This window comes from Myxine glutinosa, chromosome 1, assembly GCF_964187855.1.
Source record: "Myxine glutinosa chromosome 1, kmMyxGlut1.1, whole genome shotgun sequence".
Lineage (NCBI taxonomy): Eukaryota > Metazoa > Chordata > Myxini > Myxiniformes > Myxinidae > Myxine > Myxine glutinosa.
In genome coordinates, this window is record NC_136261.1 from 36,283,943 (window position 1) to 36,300,390 (window position 16,448).

Here is a 16,448-nt window from a genome sequence, read left to right on the forward strand (position 1 = left end):
GTATCTGCGCCATGAAGGCTTGCATGTCGCCCACCCCCATTTGCGCAGCGGGCGCGGCCCTCGTCGCCATGTGCAAGGCGCCGCCATTTTGCTCGCCTGCAACCCCTACTGCTGCACCCTCATTAACTGCATCCTCCTCCATTGTCAATTGCTCCAATTCTTCCCTGGGGTCCTGGGTTGATTCTAACCCTTCCTCGACTCCCTCATTTTCCCCCTCCGGCATCTGATCGCCTTGGCTATTCATGGCACGATTCAAATTTAGGTGTTAACTGTTAATAAAATTTCGGCCGCTCGTAATTTGGAGTGCGTTAGGCGCACTTCGGGTCCAAATCCCAATCCCAGACACCAATTGTTGCGGATCTCAAACGTAGGCCTTCCCCTTATCAAGGGGGGATTAATCCCCTTGTCGATTTACTGGCCGACGCGATCCCGGGGCTATCACGTTCCTTCCGGTCGGTGTTAAATAGGGTTGTTGGTCGAATTTAGTGCTATTACCTAAGTACGAACACCGACCGTGAAGTAAGGAGATAACCCCACCCGAACCACGGCGTTAGTGGACACGCCGAGCGAAGCGAGCCGCGATCCGGGCCATTAGCAGGAACTAACCCGATTGGAGCGGTTATAATCGTGCCGCGCTTACCCAATGGAGGAAATGACAAACAATCGGATTAAGAGGAAACCAGGAAGAACAGGTAATTTATTCACACTTTGAACAATTAGAAGAGGAAAAGAAGAAGAGAATGTACAGGGAAGAGGAAGAAGCAGTTACACAGGGCAGCCTTAAACAGTCTTATACTTATCCCTGGACACGGGCCCGTTCACACTCAGACTCACTCACACGGGGTTTGTAGATGGTCGGGTTGAGGGTCCAAAGGTCCACAGCTAGTCCGGTCCCCGACCCGTACCGTGCAGATGGTGGAAGACGGCCGGCAGCTCTCCGCGTGGCGTAGGCGTGACGGACAATTATATATCGGGGAAAGGTAAGCTGGCGATTAGATTGCGTATGTAATACTTGTACCGGTGCCTTTATACGCGCGCCCGGTATCGCTGGGTACAATACGCCGTTTCCCCGATGATGTCCCCAAAGCGCCTTCCACCAACATCCTTCTCATGCTGCAGTCCTCTGCAATGCGTGCCGCGTGCCAGCCCTTTGTAAAGCGCAATCAATCAATCAAGGCTCGTCACCGCGCGTCTCTCCCTCTCGTAACTCTGCACACGAACCAAGCGCCTCTACTCAAACTGAGGTGGGGGCCTCGCGCGAAGGGTTATATTGCCACGCCCAGCGAACCCTCTGGAATGTCCAGCCACACCCTGGCAGGCGATGTCGCCTCAGCCCTGGTTGGCTGTTGAGGGCTTCCCGGCTCCGCCTTTGACGGCTGCTTGATGTGGCCACACCTCCACCCTTGCGCTCCGCCCCCTTTTCGGGCCTTACCTCGTGGCCTTTGGGCTGGTTTGAGCGAGCAAGAGCAGCAAACGCTGCTGTCAGCCAAAGTGTAACAAACTGGGAGGGGCGATGGAGTACAGACTGGATAGCACTTAATGGCATCGATTGAAGGGAGGCGGCAAAATGGACGAACGGGGCCGACTCTTATTTGATTTACACAACGCAGATGCAATTATTGGGAATGGCCTTATCCTAAACACATCCTACGAAATAACTAACGTCCTCAGGTGACCTACGTGTTGCTTGTGGCCTATCTATAGGGTGCACCCTTTAACGATGTTACCTGTGTGGGTTCTCAAAACCGCAACAATATATATATATATATTGTTGCGGATCTCAGCGCCGGCCTTTTCCCCTTACCAAGGGGGGATTAGTCCCCTTGTCTTTTACGAGCCGACGGGACCCGGGACCTACGACGTCACTCCTGGACAGCGCAAAGTAGGGTCGTAGGACTAATCACTAATACCTAAGTACTCGCGCCGCCCAGAAACGAGGAAATAAGCTCCGCCTGAATCATGGGTATGAGTGGAAACGCCGAGCGGTAGCGAACCCGTGACCCGAGCCATTATCAAGGACTAAACCCGATCCAAGCGGTTATTAATCGTGCCACGCTTACCCAATGGAGAAATCACGGAAACGGTCGAATTTGGGAAGAAAGGAATAAAAGAATTTATTTACACTTTGTACAATAAGAAGAAATAAGATAGCCGAAGATAACCCGATACGATAACATAAGATAGCCCGCTCTAGCGGGGAAAATGGCCATAAAACGATCATTCATTCATTCATTTTCACAATAAGAAGAAAAAGAATACACAGTGCAGCCTTAAACAGTCTTAACTTATCCCTGGACAAACGGGCCCGTCACACTCACACACTCACATGGGGTTGCAGACGAACAGGTCGATGGTCCAGGGATGGCGTCCAGGCAGCTCGCTCTCCGGTCCCCAACTCGCACCGCAAAGCAGATGAACACAGCGGCCAGGAACTCTCCACGTGTAGTTTGGCGCGCACGGGATTATTATAGGGCGGACGGTAGGCTGGCTTTGGCGGTTACACTTGCGGCTCAGCCGCGTACGTAATAAGCGATTAGTTCGTAATAGTTCAATAAACGCGAGCAATGCGCTTCTCAATCAAGGCTGGAAACTGTCGTGTGCACGCCAGTCCTCTTAATGCAGTTCCCACACGAGTGCTCCGGATCAGTTCTCTCAATGGTAGTCCTCTTCCAGCCAGTCCTCTCACAAAGCGCAATTCACCCAACGAGTCCTCCGAGTCCTTTGAAAGCGCCTCTCCCTTCTCATAGCTCAACTCCAGCCAGTCCTTTTACAACGAAGTTCTCCTGGCCAGTCCTGTTCAAGGGCTTTGTGTGAAGACTTGCCCAGCGAACTCTCTGGAACTCACCAGACGTTTCTTGCCATGCCCTATCAACCCATGCCCACCGAGCTCTGGTTGGCTGTTGCCCTTACCGTCACCGCCTTCTGACGCGCTGCTTGACGCGGCCACACCTCGACCCTCGTGCTCCTCCCCCTTTTCAAGCCTACCTCGTGGTTACCCGACTAGTTTGAGCGAGCAAAAGGCAGCTAATGCTGCTGGCAGCCAAAGCACCACACACAGGGGATCAGCCAAAATGGGGCGTGGGATCAAGTTTTCCCATGATGGAAATTGGAGGGTGGCGCAAAATGAAAAGGACCTAAGCTTAATTCTTTACACAACGCAGATGTCACTAGGGAAATGGCCTACTCTTACACATACTATGACATAACTAATTCTAATGGGCCTACGTGTTGCTTGTGGACTAACTATGGGGGCAACCCTTTAACTTTTAATGATGTCATATATGCACAATCTCAAAACCTCAACAATATATATATATATAGACTTGGCATTTAATATGGAATATATATTTTTTCTTGACTTGGGTTTACTTTCTGAACTCAGTATATCAATCTGATGAGTTTCTTTTACCCTTCGGTGATGTCTTTGTTGAAAGAACCATGTCACTGATTGTCTTTCGCAGCAAGAAGTCAATAACAGGATTATATCACAGGTGGCGTGACAAAATGAAAGGACAGGTACATTTTACGATTGGCTTCACAATCGGGTATATAAGGGTTGTTGTGTTCTGTATTAGTGGAAAACAACTGCTGCACGTCTACAAAAGTTATTGCCGCTTCCTCTGGAGATGGTCCGTCAACTTGACAATGCTGTTTGTCATGGAGTGGTGGCTTTACGAAATTCTGACATGAAACAGCGTGCTATTGCTCGGCAGTATGGCATCACTCAAGATCAGGTGTCAAAGATCCTGAAACGAAATGCTCAGAGGGGTGTCCCTACTCCAATACCGAGGCCAGGACGTGCACGCAGAACCACAAGGAGAGATGATCGCCAGCTGCACCGGTTAGAGTCTGCAATGGCCGTACCAATTCAGCTAATTGGCTTAGGGCTGAGTGGCAGCAACTGACAAATGTGCCTGTATCCAACGACTGGTTCAAGCAGGCTATCGTGCCAGGCGTCCCCTGAGAAAGCCATGCCTGACCAGACAACACAGCCAGCGCCGATTGCAGTGGGCCAGAGAGCACCGTCAATTGCAGCCAGGACACTGGAATCACGTGACCTTCAGTGACGAGTCTAGATTTCTGGTCTATCGTCAAGATGGCCGCGTCCGAGTGCGCAGACAAGTGCATGAAGCCCACAATGAAGATTGTATAGTGCCAAGAGTCCAAGCTGGAGGTGGTGGGGTGACCGTTTGGGCTGCTTTTCATGCAGGGAGCAAAACTGACCTGGTTGTTCCGAATGGAAACCTGAACCAGTTCAAGTACAGGGTAATTCTGGAAGAAACATTGCTTCCATTTGCTCGTGCAGCCTTTCGAGGAAACTTTGTCTTCCAAGATGACAATGCACGGCCTCATCGTGCTCGCATGATCCAACACTTTCTTGCTGACCATGGTGAGTGGCCTGCCATGTCCCCGGATATGAATCCGATAGAGAACTTGTGGGCAGAATTAACGTGTCAAATCGACAACTTGGACCAACAGCCTACCTCTGTGCGTGAATTGCAGCAGACTATTGTCACTGCATGGCAAGCGATTCCTGTCCAAACCTTGGCAAATCTCGTGAACAGCATGCCTCAACGTGAACGTGCTCTCCTGAATGCTCGTGGGGGTTACACGAAGTACTGAACTGTAATTTTACTGTCCGTAATCCCAGTCATAATTTAGCTTTTGTTGAAAAAAAAATTGGGTAATGTGCAAAATAAAGAGATACTTCTGGAAAACGTACAGAAGTTTAACACAGGACTGTCTGTGAATTGAGTTCGATATCAGTTTACATCACTTTCAAGGATCAATTTATTTGCTTTGAAATGTCAAATGTGGTTTTTGTTTCTTTTAAAGGTCACATTAACAAAATTCCAATGAACTTTTGGTTCTAAGCCATCTTGAAAAGTAAGTTCACCCCCACAAAAAAAAATTCCATATTAAATGCCAAGTCTGTATATGCATGTATGCATGTATGTATGTATGTATGTATGTATGTATGTATGTATGTATGTATATATATTGTTGCGAATATGGAATTTGGCCTCCATATCCGCTTGTAAATATTCCCCTATTTTCTCCAATACTCCCCAACTTTCCCCAATCCCCCATTCCCTAGTCCCATTGCATGTAAATAACAATCAGTAGAGCCGACCTTCCCCTTATTCCCCCATTAAATGTCGTGCCCAGGTCCACCGCACCACACGTAGACAACTTTCGGACATCTTCCTAGTTATTCTTAATCTATGTCAGTTAAGGCCTCGTTTCCATTAATTATGACTCTTCGTTGCACCAGAATGTGATTATATGGCATCAGTAGTGAGTTTAGGACCTTTCCCATACCTCCTCCCATCTTCTTCCCCAAACAACAACTACAACAACAATTACAACTACAACTACGACTACAACAACAGAGGGGTGGGGAGTGTGCGTCCTCACACCGGCTCGGTTACCCGCCATGACCATGCGCTCCACGGCGTTACCCCGAAGGGGCTGGCTGTCAGCTCCTCGTCAGGGGCGGAGCCAGTAACCCCCCCACGCACCCAATGAGAAGCAACGTGCCGATTCCATCTGGGGCGGAGCTAACGAGCCGAGGGCGTGTCACTCCCCGCCGGATATACGCGGCCCCGCGCCGGACGTGACAGGAGATGCGCCTCAGCTTGGAGAGAGAAGCCACCGCCACCCCCAGCGCGACGATACCTCCCCGCATCTTTGGACCGGACCGGACCGTACTGTACCCTGCCCCGAGCCCAGGAGGACCTGGAGCCATCGATACCCGCTTTCCTGCCATCAACCCCCGTGTGAGTCAGCCGTTGTCCCGTTTGTCTGTCGTCTGTCCGGGGTTAATATAAGAGTGTGTCTAAGTGCCTGTCTTTCTGTGATTATACCTCTAGCCCCTGTAATCTGACCTTTCCGTACGAATATAATCTCCTCCGGAGGTCTTGAGAATTGAAACATTGGTGTCGTATTGTGTTATTGTAATCCAGCCGGGTGTCTTCTTTTTCTTATTGAGCCAGCATCGCGCGACTAGTCAACGTTCGGGCACAATCGGGTAACTTGTGCAGACGTGGTCATACCATAAAACCGCTCGGTAAATAACATCCAAGCCACGTCTGTAACAATATATATATATATTTTTTTTAATGCGATTTTTCACGATTCAGACATGGGGCCAAAAAACTATATATAGCATGATGTTTCAAAGAGTAGAGGATGGGTTATGGCAAAATTTGGTGGATGAGTTGGGTAGATGATAAGAACAAGTGGATTCGGTTTTGGCTAAGCTCCGGATGCAGATCCGGCGCCCGTGCGTCGCGTCTCGTCTCGTCCTGGCGTGTCACACACTGTACGTCCATGGAAGAGTAAACCACACCAGCTGCGATCAAGAACAGATCTCCAAGGATTATGGCATGCCTTTATCCCAACACAACTAGTAATTATGGCGTTTAGGACATGGCCGGAAAACACTTGACATTTGGATATGAAATGGCCACCTTATGCATGCACCAGCATCGGATCGAGGAAGTTTTTGTTCAAGGCAAGAAACAAGGTATGAGGCAAATTCTGCTCCGATATAAAATATTTGGTTGCGTCGTGCTTAATTCGACTCGTTGGCTATCCGTGCCCTTTTTCAAATGGATAATCACAACAGCCTTAACCTCATGCTAAAACGAGCACAAAGAGTCTCACCAGCATTTTATTGGAATCGGAGAGGCGCATTCGCAGGGCAGGCTGCAGCTCGCCAATCGCTGGCGTGATGAACTTTGCCTCATTCAGAATCACCAACACCTCATCCAGACCCTCCTTACGGATCTTCCAGTTTTTGTCTGATAGCTTGGTCACCAGCTCACTTGTTATCTTTGAACTGTTATGGATGGGGGTAGGTGGAGGAGAAACAGGGTGTGAGATATTAAAAAAGAAATCGTTACAGGGTTTGTTCCAAATGGAGTATGTAGAAAAGGTTCATGGAGGTGTAATGCCAGCGTTGACACAAGTCTGATTGGACGAAGTAAAATACAGCGTCTGATTCTGGTCGAGATTTAAAGACAAATCAGATGAATTTTGCGATTGATGGATAGAAAAGTTCAAGGGCTGCCAGGGTTCAGTAAAATAAAACTTTTTTACATTAATGAGAACATAATAAGTGGAGCAATTTAAGTGAAGTTGTTTTCGAAAAACAACGGTTTTCGGTTTCCGAAAAACAACAGCGTAAACTGAGATTTATTTTTTAAACGACAGTGAAAAATGGAGGGTATGGGTAAAAATGCAAACACCAATAAAATAAGACAGATAGAGAATCAAGAGTGATTTGATTTATATGGCAGGCAGGTTGGATGTACACAGGTAGTTTCTTTTTTTTTCAACTCTGGCTGGACTTGGTGTGAGCAAAGGCTTTAGGGGGTAAAAAAAAATTGTAATAATAGCCCTTTCGAGGCTTTGAGCCTTTCAAAGAGTGATTTTCGAAAATAATAGCCCTAAAAAATAAAAGGCCAAAGTCGAGACGAATTTGACCCAAAATAATAGCCCCCATAAAAAAATAAAAATTGGAGAATTCTATGAAAATTTGTATCGCATTGGGTGGGGTCAGGAAGGCAGGGGGTGTAGTCCGGAGGGCAGAGGGTGCAACCCGATGGAAGTGAGTATTAAAAGTCAACCATAGAAAACATTAAATGTGGGGAAATTAGCATTTTTTTCGTTTGACTTCTATGCACGAATAAAACCAGTGGACAGAACGAGTTGAAATCTGGTGGTTGTACTTGGGGTGTGTGCAAGGCAGTTAAAAAAACAACAAAACAAACAACCTATATTATATATAAATATTCATACTGCCAGTAGTGGTGGCCAGAATTGCAAGTCATAACTAGAACAGCACTGGGTACCTGCGGCAGGCTGAACAGTTTATGTTTTGTATCCCACTGGTAGGCCAGATCTGAAACAAAAAAATCTTGTCATCTAACCAACTCACCCATTAGTTTTGTCATAATCAGGCCACAACTTTTTTGAAATATCATGCTTCTTATAGTTTTTGGCCCCACATCTCAATTTTAGAAATCAGGCCTATGTTGACCTTTTAACCTCAAAAATAATTGATGGTTGAATTCAGTGACCTGATATGCAAACACTCTTCAAATTCCAAGTCAATCAGATGAAAATTTTAGAATTTTGGCCTATGTTGACCCAATTTGATGTCAAAATAATTGGTCATTGAATTCAATGACTAAATCCTCTTCAAATTTCAAGTCTGTCAGATGAAAATTGACAATTTTAGAAATTTCGTAAAAATTGTTGACCCTTCGCCAATGTTGACCTTTTGACCTCAAAAATAAATATGCTTCTTTTGGGCCACCATTCGGTGAAGTTTCGTAAAGATCGGTTTAAAATTGTGACGTGTAGGCGATTGCTTCGCTAGGTGAGCAGACAGACAAGAACAAACTAGAAAGCATCTGAAAATAGAAAGCCCGTCCGCATCAGTTTGTATTCGAACATTGTCTTCTTCCGTATGCTCAACACGATGAAAACAGTTAAAAAGAAATGCAAAATTAAAATTGACAATTTTTTTTAATGCAGTCTTGCCCTTTGAGCTTTAGATTAAAAAAATTAGCTTGTAGCTTTTGATTGGTGGACCAATTTTGTGACCCAATATGCAAATTTTTAAAAATTCAGATCAATCGGCCGAAAATTGGTGATTTTATGTGATGCTGGCTGACCTTTCACATTTTGACGAAATTATTAATTTGCCTGCTCCATATTCTCATATAAAGCTTCGCTGAAAATTTGATGACAAAACTCAAATGGTGAAAAAGTTATGGCTCTGACAGACAAAGCAAAGTGATTGCAAAACCCCGTCTCCCGTGCTAATAAAAAACAAACTGGAATGATCAACACACTTGTCAAAAATTGTTTTTTTTTTGCCAAATGACAAACAGACAAACTGACAGGGGTGAAAACATAACCTCCACCCACTTTCGGTGGCATAGTTAATGCAATACACATTAGACATCCAGAAGTGGGGGAACTGACCCATCCGCAAGGATGGAAACTTTGCTAGTTTTTAGAATACTCTTCACCCCCTACAATAAAATAAAATGCCAATATTCAAGTCATTCTCCCCATCTGCGAAGCAAGTGAAAGAATAAAAGACATTCGATTTGCCTAATGTCTGTCCTGGGCAGGAGATCCTCAACATCAACACCGCCATCCTCTTCGTCATCCTCATCCGCTTTCTCACCACCACTGCCACCACCACCACCACCACCACCACCACCGTCGTCGACCACGTTGTGCGCTCTCTCATGCGTGCTCCGCAAAGCGACACCACGGGTTGGCGCAGGGGGTGCGTTCCCCTTCACCTGTGCGGGAAGCTCAATCAGACTTGGACCAAACGAGAGGGTAAAGTGGAGCAGGTTGGTTGAACTCGATAATCATCGCCTCGGCAGGGCTAGCCACAAAAACCAAACAATTTAAACAACAAACAAACAAATTACCTTCTCAATCTCAGCATCAATCTGCGTCAGGAGAGCTTGCTTCTCATCCTCAAAGAAAGTGCGCAAACGGGGTCCCATGTACATGTAAATTACACCAACCAGGGACACTGCAGACGTTCGCACAACCTGGAATAGAGGGGAGGGGAGAGAGGATGGATAAAAAGGTCAAATACACAACCTGCTCCATCTGCACTTAAAAAAACAAAAAACGATAAGAGCACGGTATACAAAATGGAATTTATTACTTGCAAAATCGAAGATTTTTCAAGTATATTGGTCGGTTCCGTTTGTGGTTATGTCTGTTTGTCACCGGCCTACAGGTCACAATTCTAAACCGGTCGTCACGAAACTTCACGAAGTTGTACAAGTCGTCCCAATTGAGAAGCCTATTGATTTTGAGGTCAAAGGTCATCTGGAGGTCAAATTTCTAAAATCGCCATTTTAAATCCGATTGACTTGAAAATTGAATAACATTTGTATATCAAGTCACTAAATTGGGAAATGAACTATTTTTGAGGTCAAAAGGTCAAAGGTCAAATTTTAGAAATAATCATCTAAAAAGCCGTCAATTCTCAACCGATTGACTTGAAAATTGAACAGCATTTGCATATCGAGTCACTAAATTGGGAAGGAGACTATGTTTGAGGTCAAAAGGTTAAAGGTCAACTCGAGGTCAAACTTCCAAAATCACTTTTTATCTGAAAAAAAAAAACACGTCAATTTTCATCCGATCGACTTGAAAATTGAACAACATTTGTACATTGTCACTAAATAGGGAACCCAACTATTTGAGGTCAAAAGGTCAAAGGTCAACCTTCCAAAATCATCGTTTTCAAATGAAAAATCGTCAATTTTAATCTTGATGAAATGGACAAGTTGCTGAATCAATGGAATTTTTTTCCTTGTGGGGGGGGGGGGGGGGGGGGGGTATTTTGCAAGTATCGTGCTCCGCATGACGTCTTCTTGTTTTGTTTGTTTGTTTACGCAATTGAGCTTAATGGAAGACCTAGCATACTGAACAGATCATGACATAATAGGACAATTCCTAATTCCTAGAATGTTCCTAAAGGTCGCACAAGATCTACCTGCAACCCTCTTATGGTTAAGCTGCCAAAATCAAGACTCTCTGCTCACCTTCACTCCTCTTTTCTCCCACCTCTGGAACAAACTCCCCCACTCCCTTCAATCCCACTCCTCCCTCCAGGTCTTTAAAACAGCTGTTCACCACCATCTCTTATCTTCCCCCATCCAAAAGCTTGATCTTTTCTACCCCCGCTAATTTCACCCCAAATCCTCTTTTTTGAAATACCAACTTCTTTCCTGGAAGTCCTTGGTGTCCTTGTGTTTATACTTCTCCCACCCCCCCCCCCTCCCACGCCGCTACCCCCCAAGCCCTCTCCCTCCCACACATTCCGGATGTCCCTCACAAATGTTGTGTTTATGTGCTCCCCCTTCTCTCCCCATCTTGTCTACCGCTCCCCATTTTATATACTTGGTTTGTTTGTCTGTTTGATTTGTTTGTGTGATAAATGTTAGCTCTTTCATGAGCCTTGATTATGTATACAAAACAAAAAAAAAAACATGACAGAGGTTTAGGGGGAGGAGGGTTGTTTCCAGTACTATCAACCAATGACATTGTTTCATGCACCCTTTATTATATTTGAAAATGCAAGTTTTTTTTGTAGACATAATCAAGGCTCGTGGAAGAGCTATAATTAGCACACAGAACGGATCAGGATGCAACAGGACCAAGGGGGGGGGGGGGGGGGGGTTGGGGGGGGGGTGCCTTCCAAAATTGGTATTTGCTATTTACTCAGAACCTACACACAATTTTGATGAAACCTCACCACAACCTTCATCATCTGTGATGTGTACCAATGTTTGTTCAAGGATTTGGAAAAATTGGGATCGGAGGAGGTACACGGGGTGGGATTTGGAGGGGGGGCTGTCCCCCAAAATAGGTATTTTTTTGTTTGTTTGTCTGTTTAAAGTCTTATGATTATGTTAGTGTGATTCTACATGCTGCCCTGTCTTCTAGCAACCATGGAAATTAGTTTTAAATACCTTCAGTCAGTGCAGTATACTGTTTATTCTACCAGGTGAGCACCAGGGGGTATTGCCCCTATGTTTAGGACACGTGAGCTGAAGCCATCCGGTCCAGTCGGAGAGTCAGAGTTCAAAGTTGCCAGAAACGTCACCTTCTCACGTGCAAAAGACCCAGAGTCCAGGAGCAGATGGGCCTGGCTGGGTGGTGTGGGCAGCCACAGTTTGGGACTTTTGGGACTCGTCAGAGTTTGAGACTCAGGATCTGGAAGCAAACAGAATTAAGGCATTCGTCCTTCTCACGAACGGAGTCGGCTATGGTGAAACTGGGTGAAAAGTGGGAATAGTGTGTCAGCAGGTGTAATAAAGCTCAGAGCTAGAAATGGGAGAGACATGGAGATGGCAGTGGGCTGGCAGTGGCGAAGCAGATCTGAAACCGTGGAAGAGAAGGGTAAGAGACACCCAGGAAGACAGTCCAAGCAAGAACAAATGGGGATGGTGGTGAACAGGATCAATGCGATCAGGATTATGCTTGGAGAAGGTAAGGCGGGGGATTATTGTGAACTGGAGGGGCAGGTGATGCACAGGAAGCCCAATTCCTTATACGAGATAACAAGAGCAGCAAGATGAGGAAGAGCTCGCCAGTACAAATTTAAGGCCATCAGCCTGCGGTTATAGCAAGTAGCAGATACTGTGACAATACCCTGTCATAAGATACCAAGAACCCAGGGTCCGATAGTCCATGGTATCAAGAGGAAAGATGGGGAAAAAGCATTATAGATATCATGAAAAACTTAAAGCCCAATCAGCAACCACAAGACAGACCAGACCTGGTAGCTGAAGGGTTTTTTTTTTTTTTTGTATACAAGATCGAGGCTCGTGAAAGAGCTAACATTAATCACACAAAAAGACAAACCGACACACAAAACACAAAAAACAAGGGGAGCGGCAGACAAGATGGGGAGAGAGGGGGAAGGACACAAAAGAGAGGGGGAAGAGGAGGAAGGACACAAACACAACATTTGAGAGCAGGGACATCGGGAGGACTTGGGGGGAGGTGGGAGAGGATTAAAACATATGAACACTGCAAGGACTCTGGGGTGAATTACCGGGGGTAGAAAAGATCAAGGTTTTCGATGGGGGAAGATAAGAGATGGTGGTGAACAGCTGTTTTAAAGACCTGGAGGGAGGAGTGGGATTGAAGGGAGTGGGGGAGTTTGTTCCAGAGGCGGGAGAAAAGGGGAATGAAAGAGTGAAGGTGAGCAGAGAGCCTAGACTTTGGCAGTTTAACCATAAGAGGGTTGCAGGCAGATCTTGTGCGACCTGAAGGAATATTGGGGGGACAGGGCACAGAGAGAGCTGGGGGAGCAAGGCCGGAGAGGAGTCGGTAGAAGACAGAAAGACCACCAACCTGCCTGCGGTGAGTGAGTGAAAGGCCCTCGGCATTGACTACATCGCAGGAGATTCCAATGATTCTGAAAGCTTTGGCCTCAACAGCGTGAAGCCGAGCAAGGTGTGAGGCAGGAGAACCAGCCCAGAGGGGGGAACAGTATTCCATTGAGCTGCGGATGAAAGCCTTGTATGTGGTGAGGAGCTCAGGTGTGCCAAGGAAGGACTTCACACGACGGAGGATGCCCAGTCGGCGACTGGCTTTGGAGGCCAGCTTGGAAATGTGGTTTTCCCAAGAAAGATCATGGCAGATAGTGAGACCCAAAAGCTTGAGCGACAGAACTTCTTGGAGAGGATTGTTGAGAAAGTAGATGGGAGGGTTGTCCAGTCGGTCCTTTCGGAGAGACATTGTAAGAGTGTGAGATTTGTCAGGATTGAAAGACATGTTCCACTTGTTTGACCAGTCTGTGATTTTGTCCAGGTCTGCAGAGAGTGAGGAGGCTGCAGACTGCCGATCTGAGGGATGAGGAATGGAGCGACAGAGAGTAGAGTCGTCAGCAAAGAGATAGAGAGGATTTTCAAGAGAGTCAGAGAGATCATTGATGAAGACCAGAAAAAGCACAGGGCCCAGAACACTACCTTGGGGAACTCCAGCCTGAACAGGAAGAGGAGATGAGAGAAACCCATTCAGGGCCACACGTTGACTACGACCAGAGAGGAAGTCCGCCAGCCATGCGTGGAGATTTCCATGGACACCAAAGGAGGAGAGTTTGGAGAGCAGAGCAGGGTGCCAGACCGTATCGAAGGCACGTGAAATGTCAAGGGAGACAGCTCTAATTTCCTGTTTGGTGTTGAGGACCTCCATCCATTGTTGAGAAAGCAGAAGCAGCATGTCCAGAGTAGAGTGACCAGGTCTGAAACCAAATTGATGATCAGAGATCAAGCCATTGGAGAAGAGGAAAGATTTAATATCTGAAGCAATGATGGATTCCATGACTTTGCTGATAATTGGGAGAAGGCTGATTGGTCTGTAGTTACTGGGATCTGTTTTTGCACCATTTTTGTGCAAAGCGGTGATGTTGGCTGATTTCCAAGCAGATGGCAGATGACCTTGAGCAAATGAGAGGGTGAAGAGAACAGAAAGAGGGAGTGAAAGAGCAGAAGAACATGATTTTAGGACCCGTGGGCTGATGCCGTCAGGACCAGTTGCAGAATCAGAGTCGAGGGTTGACAAACTTTTCCACCTTGTCAGGAGGAAAGGACACAGAGTCCAGGAGCAGCTGTGTACGACTGGGTACGGTGGGTACAGAGAGGGATGGGTTTGGGACACAAGATTTAGAGGCAAACACAGAGTTGAGGCATTCAGCTTTTTCACGTGCGGAGTCAGCCGTTAAGCCGTTTGAGGTGAGGGAGGGGATGGAGGGGGTACAAACGGGAACAAACACCAGAAACAGATTTGACCAGACGCCACCAGGATTTGGAAGAGGGAGACAGATAAGAGAGTTCGGTCTTGAGAATGGTGAGATATTGTTTCCTGGCTCTCCTGAGGGTGGACACACACTTGTTTCGGGCTTTGTGAAAGGAAATGAGATTTCCTTCCGTTGGATTTGCTTTCCAGGAGACGAAAGCAATTTGTTTCAGGGCAACAGCCTCACCACAAGATTCCGTGTACCATGGACGGGAGGAAGGGTATGACAACTGAAGACGAGATGGTATAAATCTGTGCATGAGAGAGAGCAATTTACTTTGAAAGAATTCCCAGGATGAGTTGATGTCAGAGGCGGTAGAGATGGGAGACCAGTCCAGATGATTGATGGCTGCTTGAAGACCGTGCCAGTTGGCCTGAGTGAAATGCCAGACTCGTCGACGCTGAGGAGGCTCTCTGAGAATGGTCAGAGAGATGTCCACTTTGACAAGCACATGATCAGATGAGCCGATTGGAGCAGAAGAAGAGCAGCAGACATTTTCAGGGAAGTTTGTCATAACCAAATCCAGACGAGAAGATGCTCCGTTGACTCCGGGTTCAAGCAGCTCTTGCAAGAACTTCACAAGGATGCCACAGAAAGGCATGTTCTCGGCCTTCCTGTAGCCTATATGCATGTTATTGAATTTCAAATGCGAGTCCTCCCACATGCTCACGTGTTGATTGTCCTTGGCCATCAAGCATAATTAATGATGCATCCGATATAGATTCCTTACATGCTGAGATCCCAGACCCTGCTTTGTTTGATGGTGTTCAATCATGCATCGTTTGTGGACCATGTGGTGCTTTCAAGCCTGGGGCAGTTTGGATGCAACATGGACAATGTTTGGAACGTTACACAAAAATGTTTTGTGAACAGATTTGCAACACAAAGTTGCAGATCACCAGCTGGACAACAGGTGGATAGTGCCTTGCAATCCTTGGCTGTCTTGGACATTTCGTACACACATCAACTTGGAAGCTTGCAGGTCTGTGAAGAGTGTCAAATAGTTATTCAAGTCGGCTATTATAAAAAGGCCACAATTGTGCCAATGGTGAAGTTGTTCAACGTGATGATATAACATGACGAAATGTCCCAGCTTCTCGAAGCAAGACATGCCAGTCATCCTGAAGCATTTTGGTGCCTTTCAGAATACTCTCATGGTCACACATAGTGATGGTCCAAAATGTGGATGATGCAATGTGGGTGAAGGTCCATATTGTCCAGACTTTGGCAGGCATAAAGTCAATTGGCATTATGTAAGGGATTTGCTCAAACAAAACCGGACTCAGTATTATATTATACGAGCACAATTACCCTGCGTTGCCCGGTGATGTTCTAATCCTGTTGGAATTTTGAAGAAATCAATTTGTTTATTTTTATATTTTTTTGAAGGTACCCAAAACACTCCCCTACCTTCACCCAAAAAGGAAAATTTACTTTCAAAAGGACAACATAACATTACGCGCGCGCGCGCACGCACGCACGCACGCACGCACACACACACACACACACACACACACACACACACACACACACACACACACACACACACACACACACACACGTGAAAAAGTAAGTACACCCCATGTAAAGTTTTGACTTTTTCAACATATTTCAACATACAGCTATTTGATCTTCATTTCAACAATATTGATAGATAAAGGTGATATAATACAACAAATATCATGAAACATTTACATTTTGTAGTCCATTGTATAATTTAAATAAACATAAATGCAAATTTCGCATGTGGAAAAAGTAAGTACACCCCTACATTTATCACTACTTCAAATACTTAAAATTAGAATCAGGTGCACCAGCCCAGGTGCAAGTGATTCGAACATCGTTAGAGAGGATCTTGGAGGAACCTGTCTAATTTAAACCTCAGACATTTAATTTGGTTTGCTCTTTGTTGTTGAAGTGTGCAGCGTCACCATGCCTAGATCAAAAGAGCTCTCTGAGGCCTTCAGAAAGAAGGTTATAGATGCCTACGAATCTGGGAGCGGATTTAAAAAGATATCCAAACAATTTGAAATCAATCATTCGACTGTCCGGAAGATCATCTACAAGTGGAGAAGATTCCAAA

At 46.0% G+C, this 16,448-nt stretch overlaps 2 protein-coding genes across 2 annotated transcripts in view; one reads left to right on the forward strand and one right to left on the reverse strand.

The window, feature by feature from the left end:
• LOC137414448 (uncharacterized) overlaps positions 1 to 16,448 on the forward strand; it is a 368,155-nt gene that overhangs the window by 227,415 nt on the left and 124,292 nt on the right. The window lies entirely within an intron of this gene.
• Positions 1 to 16,448, reverse strand: part of CKAP5 (cytoskeleton associated protein 5) — a 138,451-nt gene that overhangs the window by 76,793 nt on the left and 45,210 nt on the right. Inside the window, exons 16-18 of the mRNA XM_078770985.1 lie at positions 9,465 to 9,590; positions 9,133 to 9,329; positions 6,670 to 6,844 (exon numbers count right to left, since the gene is read on the reverse strand). Coding sequence (XP_078627111.1) covers positions 6,670 to 6,844; positions 9,133 to 9,329; positions 9,465 to 9,590 — 498 coding nt within the window. The remainder of the gene's footprint in view (positions 1 to 6,669; positions 6,845 to 9,132; positions 9,330 to 9,464; positions 9,591 to 16,448) is intronic.